The 22,285-nt window shown below is 30.9% G+C and overlaps 1 protein-coding gene across 1 annotated transcript in view; it reads right to left on the minus strand.

The window, feature by feature from the left end:
• Positions 1 to 11,668: 11,668 nt before the first annotated feature.
• Sqor (Sulfide quinone oxidoreductase) overlaps positions 11,669 to 22,285 on the minus strand; it is a 42,325-nt gene continuing 31,708 nt past the window's right edge. The window contains exons 5-7 of the mRNA XM_075362265.1: positions 21,459 to 21,645; positions 14,542 to 14,788; positions 11,669 to 11,935 (exon numbers count right to left, since the gene is read on the minus strand). Of these exons, the coding sequence (XP_075218380.1) occupies positions 11,875 to 11,935; positions 14,542 to 14,788; positions 21,459 to 21,645 (495 nt within the window). The 3' untranslated portion in view covers positions 11,669 to 11,874. The remainder of the gene's footprint in view (positions 11,936 to 14,541; positions 14,789 to 21,458; positions 21,646 to 22,285) is intronic.

Genomic DNA, 22,285 nt, shown 5'->3' on the forward strand with positions numbered 1-22,285 from the left:
AACCAAGTGAGAGATTGTCATTGGGTAATTTAATTTTTGTCTATATCTAACTGGCACTGGTAGTTCAGCTCTTAAATATTACCAACTAAAACCATTTGGCAAAGTTATTACGGTAATTCTGATTTTTATGTTATTAGTGTACCAAGAACAACAGCAAGTACTATACTTTAAAATATTTATAGTATTATAAAATTTATAATACTATACTTAATTGGTGCTACCTATCAGATTTAATAAAATTAAATTACAAAATCTTTTAAGTAGTTGTATTGCAGCAATGTAATATTCTATTCTTAATCAATTTTTCAAAGAACGGATTAGTAGCAAACATTGAGAGGCCCTTACAGAATTAAAAATAAATAAATTTACGATCTGTCTGGTAAACATTCATCATTCAAGCACGAAAATAAGTTATCTTCAAAACTATTGTGTCTATGAAATGACGCAGCTTAGTATGTTGGTATTCGAAGAACCCAACAATTTTCAAAATAAACCATCCAACGTTGGTATTCTCTAGTTACTAGAGAATACCAACAAAGTGTTGAAATTATATTTCTTATATGTAAGAAATATAATTTGTTTACATCAAAAATTAATTTAAATGTCAGGAAAAGATTTTTGAAAGTGTATGTTTGGAGTGTCGCTTTATATGGAAGTGAAACTTGGACAATCGGAGTATCTGAGAAGAAAAGATTAGCTTTTGAAATGCGGTGCTATAGGAAAATGTTAAAAATCAGATGGGTGGATAAAGTGACAAATGAATTGGTATTGGGGCAAATAGATGAAGAAAGAAGCATTTGGAAAAATATAGTTAAAAGAAGAGACAGACTTATAGGCCACATACTAAGGCATCCTGGAATAGTCGCTTTAATATTGGAAGGACAGGTAGAAGGAAAAAATTGTATAGGCAGACCACGTTTGGAATATGTAAAAATTGTTAGGGATGTAGGATGTAGAGGGTATACTGAAATGAAACGACTAGCACTAGATAGGGAATCTTGGAGAGCTGCATCAAACCAGTCAAATGACTGAAGACAACAAAAAAAAGTTACTTTCAGATTCCAATTTGACAATCTGTTATTGTTTTTATTTATTATTTTTTTTTAGGCCTTTGAGGTTGTGATTCTTTTGCTTCCTATTGCCACTATCACCTGAAACAAAATAGTCTTAAAAAGAAGCAATATGGATCACCAAGCTGTTACAGAAAGTTAATTCACAGACAAATCTGCACCGAGTCAGTAGTTGAGGTTGTTTCTAGTACCAAAACACAATAATACTTGCTCAAGAAATTATGGTTTTTAAATATGACACAATGTCAATTGCTCTCAACTTTTTTAAACGTTTTCTAAAGATTATGAAGAGTTAAAAAAATGACAAATATAAACATTAAACTACCTTGTCCAACAAAATCTAAATCTTTTATGATTAATAAAGGTGACTAAATTCTTTACTGCAGAACATTTTTTGATGGAACAAATCCTAGAAGATTTGTAGGAAACACAAAATGATTAAAAACGTTTTTATAATAGTTACCAGAATGCACCTGCCTTGGATGATACAGTGACAAAGTTATCAAAAAATGCATAAACTTAAATAAAAAGTACAGATCTGATAACAGGATGAAAACAGATTATTCCATAACTCAATGTTAGTATCATTAATCTGACATAACAAAGCTAAACATTAACATTCCAGTATCAGAAACCACTTATAAACTCTATAAAATTTATATTCTTCATAAATCAGTAACCAATTATAAACCAACTTTATAGTTAAAAACCAATTCAAAACAACAAGGTACCAGAAGAGCATATTTCAGAATTAAAATAAACATTCAAAACATTGTTACAAAGCAATTTCTTTGCATTCCAGAACAAATATTACAAACAACCTGTCAGTCTTCCTATGAAGAAATAGTTCCAAAAACCTGATCTTACCTGCATGCTATAAGAAATCTTTCTGCAGCACATAAAACAAACATGCAAATACAGCCGCAACAAAATTCCTCATAGAATTATATACTAGTGATTGTAAAGAGATATACATCTTGCACCAAAGCAACTCAAGACAGAATGAAAAACTATTAACATACACAAACAAAATATACCACAAATTAAACTTTACAGCTGAGTACACAATAAACAAATAATTTTTTTAAGTTCACCACCATAAAAAATAAACAGAAATAAGGTTTTAAAATATATAGGAAAACAACAATGATACTCATTTACAACACAAAGTACCTGACCTCTAATCTGATTTTAGAAATATGATTTACAGTTTATTCAGTATATCCATCTCACTTGAAGACTACATTGAAGAACTCATCACAAACAGATTCAGAAGAAATAGCTGGCAAAATTTTAAAAGGTTTGGCATACAGTGTTACCTTCAGAATATTAAAAAACCCATAATATCAATAAAGAAATAAGCACACAGAACACAATGTCTCTGGATCATATAAACAGAAGTGATCAAACTGCACAATGTAACTCCTTCATTAATTGAAGTGAAAAAAATTACATACAAGAATTATCAACATTTATTTAAAAAAAAACTGTACTGAAAACAATTTCTTAACAAAATTTTAATCTCTTATTTCCTATGGCAAATTTTTTTTACTTGATTTACAGTGAAGATTTATTTAAAATTAAAAACCAAGCCATAACAATTTTATCTATTTTTTGATTTTGTAATTCCTTTCAAAATAGTTTCATCCACTTCAACAAATTGGCATCAGTTATGTTTAAATTACATTTTTTAGGAATTTGAAAGGTCTAAAATTGTAGTATCAAAAAGATTTAATGAAAATATGAATTATTTAAAGGAAATGATTTATTTATCAGTTTACAAAGGTGATTTGGGTCTAATAACTCATATCTTTTTGAGAAAATTGGATAAAAAATGTAATCAGTGACAAAAGGAGTGGTAGATTGAATAACAGAATTTTTTCATTACTAATTTGTCAGTTAGTGACATCAAATTGCATGAAACTAATAATACTAAAAATTATTATAAGAATATACACTTAACTAGTAATAAACTAGAAGGTGGGAATTTTAATAAATGGAACTGTTACCAGGCGTAATAATTTCTGTAGTGCGTACCTTAGAAAAGGACAAACATTTGGAAGCAATCCACATGATTTATTTCTGGCATTCAGTTTTTGTATAAGCAATAGGCTAATGGGGTGGAGCTGCAATTTTTTTTTAAACTCTTCAATTATAAATAACAAGTTAAAATGGACCACAAATTTTAGCGCAGAAGGGACTTGTAAATTTACAACTTTCACTTTAAATTTAAATAGACAATTCCTGTAACTGGTCTTTACAGACCACTAATGCTTGGAACTTTTTCTACAATTTATAGAAATATTAGATAAAGTAGAAACACTTCTCTAAATTATTATAATAGATGGTTTTAATATTGATTTGTAGACAAATTCTGGTAGTTCAGATTTTATTGCACCTAACAAATGTCAGGAGTAATAGTTAAACACAAATAAATCTGATTATGATGCATTTTTTGTCACTTTAGAAGCAAAAATAGTACACAACTTTAAATACATAAAATAATTGTTTAATAAATCAGCCATTAAATTAAAAAAAGTATTGATTGGCATGAGTAACTTTATCAGAGGTCTATGAAGCATCTGGTGAAAGAAATACATACTTGCATTTTCCTAATTATTTTAATTATGCTTTCCTAAAAGTCCTTTAGACCACCCTAAAGTTTAATAATTGGTTTACCATAGAGAGTTGCAGACTTGGAGTGACTTAATGAGATGCTAATATTCTAAATATAAATACAAAAAGGATCTATTTTAATGAGAGGTGTTAATCTATCTTCATTAAAACCTTACAAAAGGAAAAAATTAAACTGCCTTAAAGGAACTAAACAGCTAGTCAAGTAAGTGAAAAGCACAATTGGTATTTAGAAAGTTATGAAACCAGAACTAAGTATAGCCTATAGAACTATGGGTAATAAAGATATAAAAATAAGCAATGAAAAAGGGGAACAAATTTCTGATCCTTGTAAAGTAGTGGAATGTTTCAGTAACTTTTTTTGTAAATGTAAAAACTATTTTTAATGTAAGTTGTTCAAATGTTAAAGCTACATCTGAATTAAATGTTAGCAACGTCCTAACAATAACACATTGGTAGGAGATGAGGATCCTAATCTGTTTTCCTTCACCACACAACTATAAATCAAATGCATCCTTTAGTCATGACAAAATTCCTTCATCTGTTATACAGGAGTGAGCATAGTTGTTCAACCGATTCACATAATTAGATCAGTTACTAAAGTTTATTAACACCTGAATTTTTAAAGATAGTTAAGGTACATTTATTTAAAGAAAGTAATTACTGCAAGACAAATAATATGGCCTTATTTCACACTTTTTAAAAAACCATTGAAAGAGTTGTACTTAATCAAGTGATCACATTTTTTAAGATAATTATAAATTACTAATTTCTCAGTATGGTTTTAAGCTCAAGAGATCCACTAAATTCATACGGCATATTTAATGAAATAATAATGGATATTTTAAATATGAGTAACAGTCATTGCATCTTTCTAGATTTAAGTAAAGCTTTTGACTAAGTGGATAAACAAATCTTGCAGAAAAACTTAACAAAATTGATGTTACGTTGAATGATAAAAAAATATATGTTCTTTTGAAAGCCATCACACTACAGGTAAACTTAACGACATTTATAATTTGTTAATAAAAACAGGAGTACCAAAGAGATCTAGATCTTTTACAACTATTTAGACTCTTTGGCAAATAAACTTAACTCTGGTTGATACCTGATTTAAAAAAACATCTATCCTGAGTTAAAATAAGAGAATGAATATGATTTTTAAAAAATCTGTAAGCATTAAAAATTTTAAACAAAACACAGGTTTTCAAGAAAGTATTTTCTGAAGTGATTAATTTTTATAGTATGTTTTTTCCATTAGAGATCAAGATTGCTCGGTCTAAGGGAAATCAAATCGAGGGGCTCTTTAATATAGAATAATTATTCAGAGTCTTTTAATGTAGGACAATAGCTATTCAGAACCCCTGACTGCATTTAAATATTTTTGTTGGAAAAAAGTTTCTTATTGATGTAAGACCTGGTGAGAATTTAATCATGAAACAACCTTACATGCCTGCTATTTCTACAACATGAAAAATATATTTAAACACATTAAAATTGTCTGAAAGTTAATTGGTCACCCATTATTTTATTTAATTAAATACTGCATAACGATGTTTAGTCCTTTATTTCCATACCTTGAATTTTTTTTTTAGTTCGATTTATTGTAGTTTTTTTAGTTCAATTTTTATTTTATTTTATTTTTTTGGCAGTAGTGTTTTTTAATTTTTAAATTAATTGTTTTTATTATTTAATATTTTTTAGTGATCATCGAGAAAAATTCACAATTCGAAAACTTATGGATATAACATATGTAACGTACTGAGCCAAACGAGGAAACTAAACATTTCAATTTATTTATTTAATTTCAGTATACCAATCTAAACTTACAGATTACTGAAGTGATTGACTTCCTCGAGAGACTTTTTATCATGCAGATCATACAGCAATTTTCTGGGATCCAGACAATTAACTAATGGCTAAACTCTCCATTTGTCTAGGGTAGTCCCTTGTGGTTTATGTACCGTCAGAACCCAGCACAAAGTGGAACAGCATACGCTGTTCCACTTTGCCTTATCGCTATAAAGCATCAAATTCAACAATAGTGGGCTTGATCCTCAATCCGATGCCGACAGCATTACCTCTAATAATACTATCATCAAACTCCACAAAGACTGTTTGTAGTAGCTCGCTGGTCTCGACATAGCACAGGCCACTCAAATTTTCTAACGACATCTATTGATTCATTGACCAGGCCATGATTTATGTTTACGTTCTTCTGTAATATCACTCTCAATCCCAGACCAATGTTTAAAACTATGGGAGTTTCTCCAGTTTTGTTCGGATCCATAGGTATGAAGACTTGCTTAGGTTTCGTCCATAATTCTTTGCTTCCACAGACACAATATCGTAGCCTTTGGATGATTTAGCCAACTCAGCAGTCATTGTCGAATTATAAATGTCTACCTGCTTTGTGGTTGGGAAAATATGCACACATTTTCCATTCGCGAACTGATCTACCAAGGGAACTCTGCGACGATCTAAAATTTCTAACTGATGCATTGTGAGTTGGCCACTCGCAAATTATTCAATATATCTACAAAAGTGGTGTTGTTTGCCTGCTGCATATTTTACGGTAACTCACAGAATTTAAATACTGCCCAAAGGTTTACTTCAGCTGATCAGAGCTGTGGCTGCTTGAAGCAGTAGGCACCACCAACAACTTTGGATGCATATGGCAGCTACATCAGAACACCAAACAAAATAATGCTGACGCCTCCAAAGTATGCATCACTTATTTTGAGCTGCTGTAACCTTAAGTGGGTATTCCTAAGCTTTATGAAGGGTACCACTGAAATCTCATCAATGATGAGCCAATTGGTGTACTTCCACTTTAGACGTTCCCTTTGAAGACACTTGCCAGTAAGTAGATGAAGAGCTGTCGTCTTGTCCTTTTCAATAGGAAGGTCAAAAGTAGAGTGCAAGGCGCTACCTCCAATCAGTCTTGTGGCGACTCCTGTCAGTGCAGTCACCAAAACAGCTCTGGTGCATGAGTGAGGCGATGTATCTGTTCTACAATAAGTTTTAGAGTGAAAGTTTTTCTAGTGCCGGCTCCTCCTGTCACAAATACACACAATGGCTCAATATTGTTGTCATTACAAAGTAGTCTATCAGAAATGGTCTTAAAAAGTTCTTGTTGCTGAAAATTTGTAGAATTGACAATTGTAGCATACTGCTGGTCTGTCATTTCCTGGATGTCAGGTTCACCAATTGTATTAGAATCGCCAGCGACAATACCCTCGTTGTCATCTTCCTCGAGTTAATTTTTTGCCTAATAATTTCACCTACATTCATTTTGTCTACACCAGCATTCAAATTAATGCCATTAGCCAGGTTTTCAACGAAGATACAAGCTATCCTGATTGTCCTCTGAGAATTCATTGCGAGTAACAGGCTCATACCAAACAGTGAACTCATGCAAACTCAATTCGTCAAAAGTATACGGCCTGGCCATGTATCTGCCGAAAATATTTTGGTACGATTTGCTCGCCTCATCATCAACTCTTAAGTATTTGATTTGGTATTTTAACGCAGGACAGCAGGAATTAACAAAGACCACTTTTCATGAAGTTTTGCATTTTAATGTGGCACAAGCACACTGCAACCTCACAAACTGATATCTCTCTGTGTGGGTTAAAATGACATTTTGAATTGCGAACACTTGGTTTTGCCATACTGCCTCCCTTTTCTTGGGCTTTTCAAATACTGCTAAAAACTTCAGCTGGCTCCGATTTGGAAATATAATGTGCAATTCCCAAGGCAGTGCTGAATGTCCATGTTAGCCTTCCACATCCATAATATCCGCGCGTTGTGTTGTTCCTCTTCTTCCCTCTATAACACATAGAAGCGTCCACCTTTCCTTGTCTTGTCATCTCATTGTCGTCGGTTCCTTTCTGATTCCAGCCTTGGGAAACCAGACCTATAGTAATTTTTATAACATGTCTGTCTGTGTATGCAAGCAAGAAACTAGTTTCCCCAATTTAGGTTTAATATCATAGTAAGGAAGTCTACAACTAACAAGATGGTGTAAGAGGTCTATCCTCTCTTTGTGGTCAAATGACATATCTACGCACCACACCACTTTGTGTACATGAGAACTTCCCCTCAGCTGGAATTCCATGTGCCACCAAAAGCTGACTACAGGTTTGCCCAGTAGAGGATCATTTTATCACTTATGATATGTGAAAAACATATTCAGTAGTAACATGAACTGTTCACATAGTGTCACAAGATAAGACTCGATGAGATGCAATTTTTCTGGGAAAGAGCTCCAATACTGGAAAATCTGGTCAACCATCAAGCTACTAAAAGTGCTCGTAGGATGTTTGGTCCGTGCAGATCATTACACAAAAGTGTAATCTAGAAGTGTGGAGCCCGTTCTGCTTCATGAACAATAGAAACAGGGCTATTTACAGTCACCAACAAAGCAGACACTGAACTGATGGAAAATTACAGATCTCTTGCATTCCGCACTTGTAAGACAATCAACAGGTGCCTGCATAGCAACAAGTTTGTTGTGAAACGCACCAGCATTGATGTTCCTTTTTCACCTGCTACAAATCCTTTTGGCCCCCACAAATGGGAGTCAAACATATAAAACTGAGCTTTATCCTTAAATATAGAAACTGAGTACTGGTTTTGACAGGTCATGATCCTGTGCTCATAGCTCTAGAAGAAATACTTGATGCCCAATTCTGTATTGCTAAAGTAACCCTCTGGTAATTCTTCAGATGCAGTGGGCTTGATAACTCCATCCACTATATACGGTTGAATTTGCATGTTCACTGACATTCACATGCGGCAACAATTCTTCGATATTCAGGTAGTTTGGCCTATCTACCAAGTGCACCATGCATTGCAAGTAACTGTCACCAGCCAGCAAAACTGTGTCCAATTCTGATGACAACCATTCATGCAATGGTGGTTGCAGCATTTGTCATACACTGGCGACTGCATGAATCTGCTCCAAATCAATCGCTACCTTGGTTAAAATTCTCATGTATTATAAACTTCTCGTTGCCTATATCTTGGAAATGACATTGTTTGTTTCGTTTAACATATTGATTTTTCTGCATTGTGACTGACTGCAAGATTGCTTTGTTTATTTCATCACTGTTCATTTCAAAATCAATTTGCAAATTATCATACAAGTAACAGTTATGCAAAAGCCATACAAGCCCCTTTTTTATTTTATTACCATCGATGCAATACCTTCAGCTGCTCGAGATGTTTTGCAGAGATTCTGCAACAATGGTGAGTCCCACGTTGATGGCGGGTATGGCAGATACCTCCTCTACCTGTTGTGCAGACAAAAATAAGCCTGTCCTATGAAGCCTTGTTGGCCAAACCTTCCACCTAAACGGATCACTTTAATAAAAAACCTTATACAAGAAATTAGTCTAATCTTCATTTCATTTAGACAGTGTAGCTCGAGAGGGATAGGAGCCACTCTCATGTTGTTCCAGAACACCGTAGTTGGAATTTTGTTCTTAAAGATTTTATACACAATTACATCGGGATGAACTTGTGGCAATACAGTTATATTGTTAAGGACAGTAACCCGACACGCAAACTATTTTGGCCACTTGTACCCTGAAATTTCCATCTTCGCTGAATAGCTGCCTTCTGCATATCAACAAGTCTTGTTTGATGTGAAATGGGGACTTGCTTTGATGCATCATTGTAGCATGCTCGCACATAACAGCAAGTCTTGCTTCATGTGACTGATTCAACACACCGTTGTAGCATACTCGTGCATATCAGCGAATCTCGTTTCACGTGAAATGGGTGACTCGTTTCAATGTACCATCATAACATGTTCTCTCATTTTTCTGAGCCTTACAGAACGAGCAGATGAAGTTTGTTCAGAACGATACTGAGTTATATGTTTTCTAACAGTTTTTAATCGCTCATTTCACGAGCAAATAAATTTTCTCTATCTGGTGAAATTTTATTTTGATTTCCTCAATAAAGCCATTATTTCACAAAATAATTTATTAATTTTCTAAATTCTGAATACAGTATTTTCATCAATCATACTTTATAAAACAAACTCCCCGTCAAAAAAAATCACGATTTTTTCTTAAATGTTTATAAACAATAAATAACAACAGTAATCTAATTGTAAAATAAATTAATAAAATGTATTACCGTAATTCATTTATTCAATATCGTAGATCTTAAAACAATTATTTTTGATACAAATAAATTGATACTGAAAATACTATCAATTTAGAATGGTATACATGATTTTTTGTGGCCTTTTAGTTACAAGAAAGAACATACATATATAGCCTAACACTCCTGGTAATGCAAAGATTCCAACGTGGGCTCATACATCTAAATCGGTTCAACTGTTGAGATGATAAGTTGGAACAAACATACATACACCTGAAAAACATTACATTCCTTTTTGGGCAGTCATGTAAAAAAAGAAAACCACACCTAAAATTTGGTTTTTTTAAATATTCAGTAAGTCAAGAATTTTAAGGAAAAATGTAAGAATATTTTACTGTCATCCTATATTATATAGTATGTGATACTACTCTTCAATATATAACAACATCTAATCTTACCTTTCATTTATTATTAATTAGTTTTTTATGTTAATGAAATTTGGAATGAACATTTTTTCATTTATTTTAGTTGCTTTTATGTTAAATTAATTTTTTTTTCTGTTATATGGTAAATAATAACAGTTTACCTACATATATATATATATATATATATATATATATATATATATATACTATATTTGTAGTCAAATATAGTCTGTTAAGAGTACATTACTCCCCCAGCTCTATCAGTAAAAAAATAAAAATTTAATCAACTGGCAGGAAAGAAAAATCAGTCATAGCATCCACTACACCCAACATAATGGTGATATCAGCAGACATCAAGTACTGTTTGGATATGTGAAAAAACGAGGCGCATATCAAAACCTGCTAGACTCGGAAAAATATTTTACTTTTTTAAGTTTTCAGAGTATATATTTTTATACTGTTATTTTACATAATCAAATGTAAAGATAAATATGAAACCCCAGAAATACTTATGTACACACATTAAAATTTTAACTGTGCTTCTTATATAAAAAAAAAAAAGAAATTGAAAGAAAACAATAATTAAGTCTGGTTTACAAGATTAAGTAACTGCTCAACTGCTTTAATGAGACATAGGTCACATTAAAATCAAATAAAATCAGTATAAATGTAAAAAAAAATTGGAAACAAGTAACTGAACTTCCCTTGCTTCTGCTTAGTGGTTAAAATTCATTCTTTCTCAAAGTAAAAATTATTATTAATCCCTTTGAGCCTAATTATTATATTATTTATTTATTATTAATTTTCTTAGCCAATCAAAAATAATTATTAAGTAGTTTGTAGAAATATTTGTTTTGTGGAGAAGTGAGTGAAGTTTTTCAAAATTTGTTTTTCTATTACTAATAGCAGAACTTTTCACCAAATTGCATGTGGGTTGAGATAGTAGTTTAGTTATGGATACCAAACATGTACCACCCAACCTTTTGTCATCTTTCAGAACAATATTTTTTGTTTGTTTTGGGGTATGAGAGAATTTTTTAAATAATTACATTGCTACTACCAGCCTGAAAAATTACCCGTGAGAAATTTTCATCAAATACACTTTTCTTGATCATAGTCATGAGTTAAAAGAGAACTACACTGTCCCCTAGCATGATTTTAATAAGAATTATATACCACTAATAAATCTGTAAACATGAGCAACAATACCAAATAAAGATAATAAGAAATTTGATACCAATACACACAGAATTGCCTTAGTTTTTTATTTTTAAATTCAGGGAACTCAAAACATTAATTAAAAAATAAAACCACAAAAAACCAGGAACAAAAAATTTCTTACCGATAACAATATATTCCCTTATTATACAACATTATATTATAACTAGGAAAGTAAGAGGCATCTGGGTGTAAATAATATTTACTGATTTTTTAATTTAAAATATGTACTTTGTACACAGTATATTTAATACAGAAATATATTTTTCAAACAAAACAAAAACAAGATAATACAAATAACAAATATAAATTCTTTCTGAATACTGATTCGTAGATTTTTCAGCGCTTAGTTTAATGTTGAGTAAATTTTCAGTAATAATAGTTGTTATAATAATCAGCCACATTTTTCTTTATTTACCAAACCCAAGATGAAATATTTTCCTAAATACTTGAGGTCCGTTCCATCTTCCTCTGCAAAAAAAAAATAATTCTTTCTGATTAAATCGAGTTGTATTTTTAATTTTGGTTCTTTTCATTATATTTTTTTCTTGATTTTTTGAAAGCGACTTTATTAACTCAAGCTATAGCATTTATTTATATTAGTCCTTTGATTGCTATTAAATATGTAGTTTTCATTTTACAGGTTATGTAATTAGGAAAAATCAGACTTAATTAATATTGAATGTTTTGATTTCATGTGGTTTAGTAGACCTTTAACACATTACAAATTTATAGATTACCTTGTAATCAAATTTCTATACTCAAAGTTTTTTAATTTCAATAGAGTTAAGAAGGGCAGTAATGATAACATTAACTGAATTATTAAACTTAAAATATGCAAATATTAATAGCAGCTGCTAATTTTTATAAACATAGTCAGGCAGACACCAAGATGGTTATAAATAAAGGATTCATTTATGCAGTTGGAATTTTTAAAATCTGATGTGTTATAAAAACTGTTAATGAATTTTATTAAGTTTTCAACAGCTTTTTCTGCTTCATTTTAATATAGTTTGAAGATAAATGCTGAAATAATATTACAAACTAAACTTAAAGACATGCAATTCAAAAACAGATCAACCTCTATGACTGAATGAAAGTAATTTATGTCAAAACCTTATTTTAAAAATACCACAGAATAACAACAGTAGATCTAGTTTTACCTAATAGGGATCTCATACATTGTCGGTTTATTTTTGAACCCAGATAAGCCCACTGAGCTGAAAGTAGCAGCTGCTTGATCTGCCTAAGCCTAATGGAAGTATCCGAGGTGATGGCTAGCCCAATTTCCATGATTCGTAACTCAGGAAGAACAAATGAAGGATAAGGAAAGGAAAAGAGAGAAGGGATGGGATAATCATCCTACAATGGGATTGTTAATAATTCCTTTGATTAGTTTACTGTCCATGTCGGAACCTAACTACTGATAAAAATGTTTGCTGTATTATTTATTAATTTTAAGTATCATTTAAGTTTTCCAAAATATAATCAGAATGAAATGGATCAGGAAATGTACTATTTAACAATTTATTAGTATGTTATTGTTATATGATAGTAGCCATGAGCTAAAAGGATTTAGCGACTTGACATGAAATATTAGTCACTCCTTTAATTGGCAGTAATTCTCAAGTTAACATTACATGCTAGGTACTACAGTGTCAGGTTATCATGTACCTCAGATGTTTTACATGTATAACAGCCTTGTAAAAGACAGAAGGTAAAGCAACAAATTAATTTACATTAATATTGAATTCAAAAAATAATATACATTACACACACTGTCTAGACAAAATAGGAATTATTAATATCATCAGCATTATATATTACTTTTCATTATATATACACATCATGACCATGTTAAAAACTTTTGCACTGAGGGTTTTTTACTTGATACCAGTACAAAAATTAAACAAATATTTTTTTAATCTTCACTTCCCTCTTTCTTTACATGTAAATATATATTAAATTAAGTGTTTTGCCTTAAAAGAAAAAAGTGATCTAAAATTCTTTCAATTATCAAAGCAAGTTAACATGTTGGTTGTATTTTTTCTAATGCATGTAATTTTTGTGTATTAAATTTCCATTGTCCAGTGGTGTATTACAGAACAGATATATCCTGTAAGCTTTCACCTCTTCTAATGCTATCTATCAGTCACTGATAGAGCTCTTTATAAATTTTATATTCAAATGATGTAATACCGATCACCCAGGTCCAATACGAACTTAATGCTTCTAATGTCAAAATTTAATCTATAGAATTACTCAGTATGACAAAAAATATAAATGAGGAGAGACTAAAAATACACCTGCCACACAGAAGGGAAATCGAGAGAAGAATAGGATGCCTCACTGTAAATACTCATACAGGACATATGTAACCGGTACCACAGCCATGTTAATTTCTCACAAAATATCTTAATTTTTCATATTTCCTTTTCTAAAATAAAAATCATTGTAAAAGCATAATTAGTTATATTACCAATTAGTATTGTATAGAAATACTGTATAATAATACAATAAATATTTTCTAGCCTATTTTACAACAATTTTTGTATTAAAAAAAAAAAAAAACAAAACAGAAAAACCTACTTTGTATACATTATTTAAAATTTTCATATTTTTCAGGCATATTATGATTTGAAGCATGGAGAGATGCAAAGTGTCACATTACAGTCTAACAGTAATGTCTGAAATATTTTTAAAATTAATGCAGTAAAATGAATATTCAGTAACTAAGTGAAGTTATATAATACAGATTGTAACAGAGCATCAGATAATTCAATACATACACACACAGTTGGATGTGTTTCCTTTGCTCACTGAATTACTGTTCAGTTTGTTAATCAGTTACATACACCAGGAGTAAGTGTACGTATGATAGTAATCATGTTATGTCAACAATAACTGTTCATAAAAAACAGAGTTAATATCACTTTCATATTTTGTCAAGAAAAAATATCTAATATATACCTATTCCATCAAAAGTATCTGTGAGGTCCACTGGATAGAATAGGTACTGCTTTCAGGTATGTTTACTAAGTCGTATAACAAACAACACAAAATAATCTATCACTTACTTTAACATTCCAAACCAATATAGAGAAGGCATAAAATCCTTTTTTAAGTAATACATTAAAGCAGATTCTTTACTTTGGTCAATAGGAAATGTCTCTAATGGTTTAAGCCCATAATCAAATTCGGCAAGAATGCAAGAACCATAGCCAGTAACAAGAGGGCAAGACGTGTAACCATTATACTCTGCTCTTGGCTTCTCTCCTCTCATCACAGATAGAAGATTGTTACAAACTACTTTTCCTTGTGCAGCTGAAATAAAACAATAAATATAGTAAATATAACATTAAATAAAAAATTTAATTAGAATTGACTGCTAAGGTCATAATCAGCCATTAAAGATATTGTGGTTAAGTCTGTTATCATGGATGTAGTTTGCACTCTAGTCCAGGTATTACAATGAATATTAATATGAGAACAGAGCATTTGCTGGAGAAAAGGAGCAATTTTATTTGAGTTCCAACTTTATTATAGTTCTAAGAAAACTATGATAATTCATACTGATAGGCAGAAAATCTCTTATGTTGTAGGGTGGGATGTTAGAAAATAGATATAATAATCATGGAAATATTTTTGTTAAGTCAACTGACACCGCTTTGAATTTCATGTTTATAGTTTAGTTTCAATGTATTTGCTAGAACTTCAATTACTTCTTTTATATATTTAACCATAATCCTACCTTGAAGATTCTTCCTAAATTAAGATCAACCAATCACCTTTTCTCATGAGAATTTATTACAAGTTTATTTTCAGTTTTTATTTCTAACCTTTTTGAACTATATCAATCTTCATATACTTCAACATACTTTTTATCATCACGTTTCAAAACATCTAAATTAAATTTGACTGACGTATAAGTTTAAAAAGCACTAGCAAATAAACTTATTTGCATTTCTGTATTTTTATAACTATTGTAGTGAAACTGCCATTAATTTCAATATTCAGATCAGTTTAAATAATGCTTATATTAAGTTACTTTTCAAATTAAGCTAAGAAAAAGATCACAAAACAATAGATAAAAAAAATATATATATATAGTTTACAATAATCTGATAGGTTTTTAAAAAACAAAATGGGTAATTTTTTATAATTTGGATCTTGAGAATAGAATACAAAGTGTACTAAAAATAGACTACGAAGAATACAAATCTATTAAAAAAAGGAGATGTTTTATAAATATTCTTTTTTGTTCCTATATATATATATATATATATATATATATATATATATATATATATTATTTTTTTAAAAGCAATTTTCCTCTGTACCAGTACAAATTAATTTATATTTAACAAACCAACCCTAAGTACAAAAAAATTAAAATAGGATGACTTACCTTATTTCATTACATAACAAAAGCACTGACAGTGTCTCAAATTTCATCCTGTGTTAGGAAGTGTTTATTAAATAAATAAGTTTTACTTAATAATATTTTATTTGTAAATTTTAAAATCAGTTAAATTTTTATATTATTTTCAAGTAATTTCATATAAAACAATGGAAGAACAATGTTCCATAGGAATTTATGTGAATGAAGAGTGTCATAAAACAGTGTATGGTACAGTGCCAAAAGAACTCATTAGAACTTGTGAATTTAGTGGTGAAAATTAACAACTTTTTTTTTACGTGTTAATTCAGATGTCACTAGTGTTTGTAAATATCATGAAAAAAGTTTTTGTCAAAATTCAATCACCTGTTTGACCCTTTGAGAACTCATAAAAAAAACAGTTACGAAAAACTTAAGACAAATAACATTAGAGCAAACTCTTAAAGAACACATTTTTCCAAATTTAAATTTAGTTTCTGGAAAGTCTCTTTGTGTTAATTGTTTCAAAAGTATTTTTTCTCAGCAGAACAAAGAACTATATGAATGCGAAGACCAAGAGCAATACATTGCCCCACATTACAATATTGAGCAATTGGATGCTGCTTGTAGCATTTTGGGTGGATCACCTCCATCAAAATTTAAAAAAAATTAAGCATGGATCAAAGGTAATCAGCATTAAAATTTAAAATAAATAAGGTATCTGAAAAATTAAAAAAGAATCTTGAATTGTGTTTTGACTCAAAAGTTTCTGAAAATGAAAATCCAGCTCAATCTTCTTCACATGAATATGATGATCTTATTTTAAAACTACAAGAAAAATGTGTTTTTGCTTCTAAAGAAGATAAAATTAAAATTATCAGTTTACTGCCTCAATCTTGGACCAGATCTAAAATAATATCAGAGTTCAATGTGTCTGAGCGTTTGGTTAGACTTACTAGAGAATTAGTTAATGAGCAAGGCATTCTACTAGAGTTAGGGAAAAGACATAAAACAGGAATTAGTAATGACACAATTAAAAAAGTTGTGTTATTTTATGAAGATGACAATAATAACAGGCTGTGTCCTGGTAAAAAGGATTGTGTTAGCACATGTGTTGATGGTGTCAAGTGCATAAGCAAAAGCACTGTATTCTGATACACTTAAATGAATTGTATGTTTCCTTTAAAAGTGAAAATCCTGGTAAAAGTTGGAAGATCAAAGTTCTACGAATTCCATCCAAAATGGTGTATCTTGGCTGGTGCATCCGAGACTCATACAGTTTGTGTCTGCCCCTACCACCAGAACATCAAACTCATAACTGATGGTCCCAAATTTAATGCTGATTATAAGGACTTAGTAGACATCTTTGTCTTGACAATTATAACTACAGCTGTATGATGAATGTGTGTATCAAATGTCCAGGTAAGCAGGCAGTGTTTGACATGCTCAACTTTTCCGAATAATATGATGTGTTGACAGATATAATAATGAACTAACAGTGGGTGACAGCTGATAGGGCAGAGATGATTACTGTTCTTCGGACCAAAGATAAGTTTTTCAAATCATTAGTGGAAAAATTAAAAAAGCTGAAAACTCACAATTTCATTTCAAAATCTCACGCTCAGTTTTTCAAGAAGAAAAGATCAGAATTAGGTGAAGAAGAATGTTTGGTGTTTACAGACTTTGCAGAATACTTTTCATTTCTTGTTCAAGATGAGATACAAAGCTTCCATTGGGTCAACAGCGAAGCTACAGTTCATCCTTTTATGTTCTATTTCAAGAAAAACGATGTCTTACAACACAAAAGTGTCTGTATTGTAAGTGATCTCGAAGCACAATACAGCAACATTTTATTGCTTTCAAAGACTTTTAACAGATCATATCAAGAAAGTACATCAGAACATTAAAAAACTCATCTAATTGATGGTGCTTCAAGTCAGTTTGTGCAGTCACAAAAAAGACTTTGACCTTGAAGCTGAATGGCACTTCTTTGGATCAACCCATGGGAAAAATGCCTGTGATGGTGTGGAAGGAACAACAAAACAAGAGGTGGCAAAGGCAAGCCTGCAAAGGCCATTAAACAGTCAGATACTAAATGCTGATGAATGTATTCATTTGTAATTACATGCTAAAAAAATCAAGTATTTTTTTATTAAATCAGATAAGATAGCTAAGATTTCAGAAACTCTAAAAAACCGTTTTGACTGCTGTGAAAGAGTTATTGGTACTACAAGCTACAAGTATGTTCCTGTGTCAGAAGGCACTGAAAGATGTTACTTTACTTCAGACTCCAAGAACTACGAAGATCATCGTGTGTCAAATATTGTACCACTTTCACTTAAGGAAAAATAATCTATTGCTTGTGTGTATGACGATCAGTAGTGAATAGAAGTAGTAGATATTAGCCTCGAAGATGAAGATGTGCAGGTTCATTTTTTCCACCCAGCTGGACCACATACATCATTTCAAAAGTCTCAACAAGACAAAGTGTGGGTACCAATCTGCAAAGTCCTGAGAAAGTTGCCACCACTTCAACTAACTACAGAGACAGATTGTTCTCACATAATTTCAAGAGTATTATCAGAAGAGATATCACAGCTGTTGATTAACCACACTAAACAATAAACTTTCACTACTACGAAAACAAGCTATTTCATTGATGAATAATTAAAATTTTGCTACAATTTATTTTTTCTTCGAGTGTTTACAAAAATAAACCAATATAAAAAAAATTAATTCTTGAAAAACGATTTAAGTTACTCATTGAAATGCCAGTTTGGATAAGTTTTACAAGCATTTTTGAATCAAAATTGTATTAGGTTACTGGTTTTGGTTAAGTTATTAAATTACTACCTATCATTAATAATTTAAAAAAAAAATAGTTTATAAATATTGAAAATATCAACTTCAACAACATTAGGGCTAAATATAGAGTGCAAAGAGGACAAGAAATCCCCTTGCAGCACTTAATTTAGCGAGTCAAAATGGTTCGCTTTTAACAGGTTTTTCATGATTTTTTTGAGGTTAAAATATCTTTATTAGTACAATACTCAAGAAACTTTTTTATTTGCCATAAACATTACAAAGCACTGCAAGCTGTGCAAATTTGAGATTTTTATATCTAGCCCCATCAGAGTTATATGAAGCCAAAATTTGAATTTAAAAAAAAAATTGGTTTTCAAAAATTCATAAAAATTTAGGGGTAAGTATATCACTGTTAATATTATTTATGGTAAAACCACTAACATATACCTACATATAAAAAAATAATTCAAACTGTGTATGCTATATCCCTGCCTCTTGAAAAAAATTACTGAAAATGAAATTTCACAATTTTTCATGTTCAACTTTATTGGTAATTTTCTTATAGAACGAAGAAAGATAGACCAATCTTTTACCTTGAGAAAATATGATTAAACAGCTTTTTATTTCATCCTTACCAATAGTTTTTTAGTTATGATTTATCCGTAAACTCTTGTAATCACAAAAATAGGTGCGCATACCATAACAAAAATGGCCACCACAGGTAAACTGCTTAAATAAGAAATTAAAAAAAAAACTTTTTTAAGGTCCTGAGACATGTAGGAAACAAGTGGGTAAGTTTCAATTTTTTTTGAATTGGTCAAGCAACCAACCAGCTTCTGTTTTTTTGGGACACTTCGAATGGATTGACCCCAAACTTAAGTAAACTATCAGAACTAACTGGTGTACCGAAAAGTACAATGGATTGTATTGTGCTCCAAGAAGATAAAATACGCCAAGAATGGGCTTTAAAAGGTCATGTAACATCTCAGAAAAGCAAGCATGATGGAAAGGACCCACTTGTTGAGGAAGTTCTGAATGAATGGTTTGCCACTGTAACTTCGCAAAGTGGTCAGTGGCCAATGTTTAAACACAAGACAGACGATTTTGCTAAAAAGCTGAATCATAACGAATTTAAAGCAATAATTGGTTGGTTATCTCATTGGATGATGAGAAATCAGATAAAATACAAGGCTCATGGTGAAAAACAGACACTGAGTGCTAATACAGAAAATCTGCTTCATGGAAATCTATCAAACTCCCTGAAATTCTCCAAAATTTTTCTGCTGACAAAATGGGACTGTATTATCATGCTTCACCAGATAGGTCCTCGTGCTACAAACATGATCTGTTGTCTGGATTCAAAAAATCTATGGACCATGTTACTGTACTTTATTGTGCTAATATGTCAGGAAGTGACAAATTAAAACTTGTCATAACTGGAAAGTCTACCAAGCCTCGTTGTTTTAAGTGGCTTAAGTTTGCCGGTACATTAAGTTTCTAATAAAAATGGTTGGATGACGAGTACAATCTTTTCAGAATGGCTTAGAAATTGGGATGTTGCATTGCAGGAAAAATTAAGAAAAATCATACTACTGCTTGACAATTAAGCTGCTCATCTGCAACCAAATTTAAAATACAATACTATTGAATGTTTACCACCCAATATAACAAGTTTCATCCAACCATTGGACATAGGAATTATAAAAAAATATGAAGTCTATTTATTGATGTAAGTAGGTGAATCCATACTTCTAAAAATAAAAGAAAATTTACTGAATTCGAGCTCTACAGCTAGAGAAGTAAGTGCAAGAGTCAACTTATTGCAAGCAATCTAGTACATAACTGACAGCTGGGGAGAAGTAAGTAAAACGACAATAAAAAATTGTTTTGCCCATTGTGGTTTTTGTAACCCAGAAGAAGAGCCAGAAAATATGCAGGAGCATAATGGTAACATGTCACCACAGCAAGTTGAAAATTATCAAGAATTTATGCAGACGGACGAAAATATTGATGTATAAAAAATGAAGAATTTGACATCGCTATTGCAGAAAAACTCCAGCCCACATGCAGCACAATGGATGAAGCCAGTGACGATAAAGATGAACCAGAAATGCAAAAAGTCACAATTCAAGATGCAAAAAATCTATTGTCCGACTTCAACAGTTTTTTTTGCAGGAAGTGAAGACAGTCCTCAATTGGAGTTGAAAATCTGTGCAAATTTTGTTGACCGTACATCATTAAAACGAAAACAGCAGTGCAGGTTGGAAAAATTTTTTCAAAGAAAATAATCAAGTGACTTTTATGTTGTGTATGCATGGCTATCAACATTTAACACAAAAAATGTTTATTTTATTTTGAGATCTGAAGGTACTATAAAATAATGATTGGTCATTTCCTTTCAGTTTCACTATTACATGCAGCCTACTTAAACAGTACAGTACGTATTTTTAACAGTAGGCTACATGAACAGGTCCTTTAAACTATAATAACTCATTTAGAATTTGGTTTCACATAAAATTTTGCAACTGCGAGTATACCTTACCTTGTGTGTATATCGGTAGAACTTGCATGTAGAATGTGTGTTATATTTAATGAAATACAGTATTGTATATGCTACAATTTACAAATTTGTTTATTATGGCCAGCCATTTAATTGGACCATAATGCTCTGGTCCTGTTGTGTCCCAATACACCAGAATCAACTGTGTATATATATATATATATATATATATATATATATATATATATATATATATATATATATAAACTGTATAACTATGTATTAACTGTATATATATATAAGCTACTTACCAACAGCAGCAGCTGTTTTTGATGTTGGTAAGTTAGTACAGTCTCCAATACCAAAAATATTTGAATAAATCTGGTGCTGTAAAGTATTTTTATTGACATTTAGATATCCTGTAGAATCTACAATAGAAGTAGCATTTTGCAATTCTGATGGAGAACTCATAGGTGGTGTAACATGCAGCATTGAATACTGTAACATATAAGATTTTCAAATATTTCTGTTTGAAAAACATAAAAACAAGCAAAACATTTCTGTTTTAAAAACCATGACACTGCAATGATATACAAAATATGTATCCATCTTCTGGCCATACCTACAATCAAGCAGGATAAGGTTAACGCAGAAACAGACAACTGCTTTTCGAACTGATTTCTGATCATGCTTTAGCCAGTAACAAACAATGTAATTTGTTTTTGATGCTACCATCAGCTCATATATAAAGCCTACCCAGTACTTGAAAAGTATAGCACACACCACTACACTTCACAAGTACATACGAATGATTGATGCATTAGCCAAAATATAATACAAATGATATGATCGATGCATATATTATAAATGAAAATTTATAATGTAGAACTAATAAAATTACATCATGTAACAATCACTAATCAGTTGGGTTTGTAAATAAGTAAATATGAAATTAGATAAAGTAATTCTATATATTCTTAGAAGCTATAAAACAGAACACAGTACTTAATGAAATGTGACTCAAGTACTGAAATGAATTGTACCACATTACATATAATCTATGTATAAAAATACATTTCATAAAGAATAGAAATGTTGATGTGATACTAAAAAAATAAACTAATAATATTTATTACAT

The sequence above is a fragment of the Lycorma delicatula genome, chromosome 4, assembly GCF_047948215.1.
Source record: "Lycorma delicatula isolate Av1 chromosome 4, ASM4794821v1, whole genome shotgun sequence".
Lineage (NCBI taxonomy): Eukaryota > Metazoa > Arthropoda > Insecta > Hemiptera > Fulgoridae > Lycorma > Lycorma delicatula.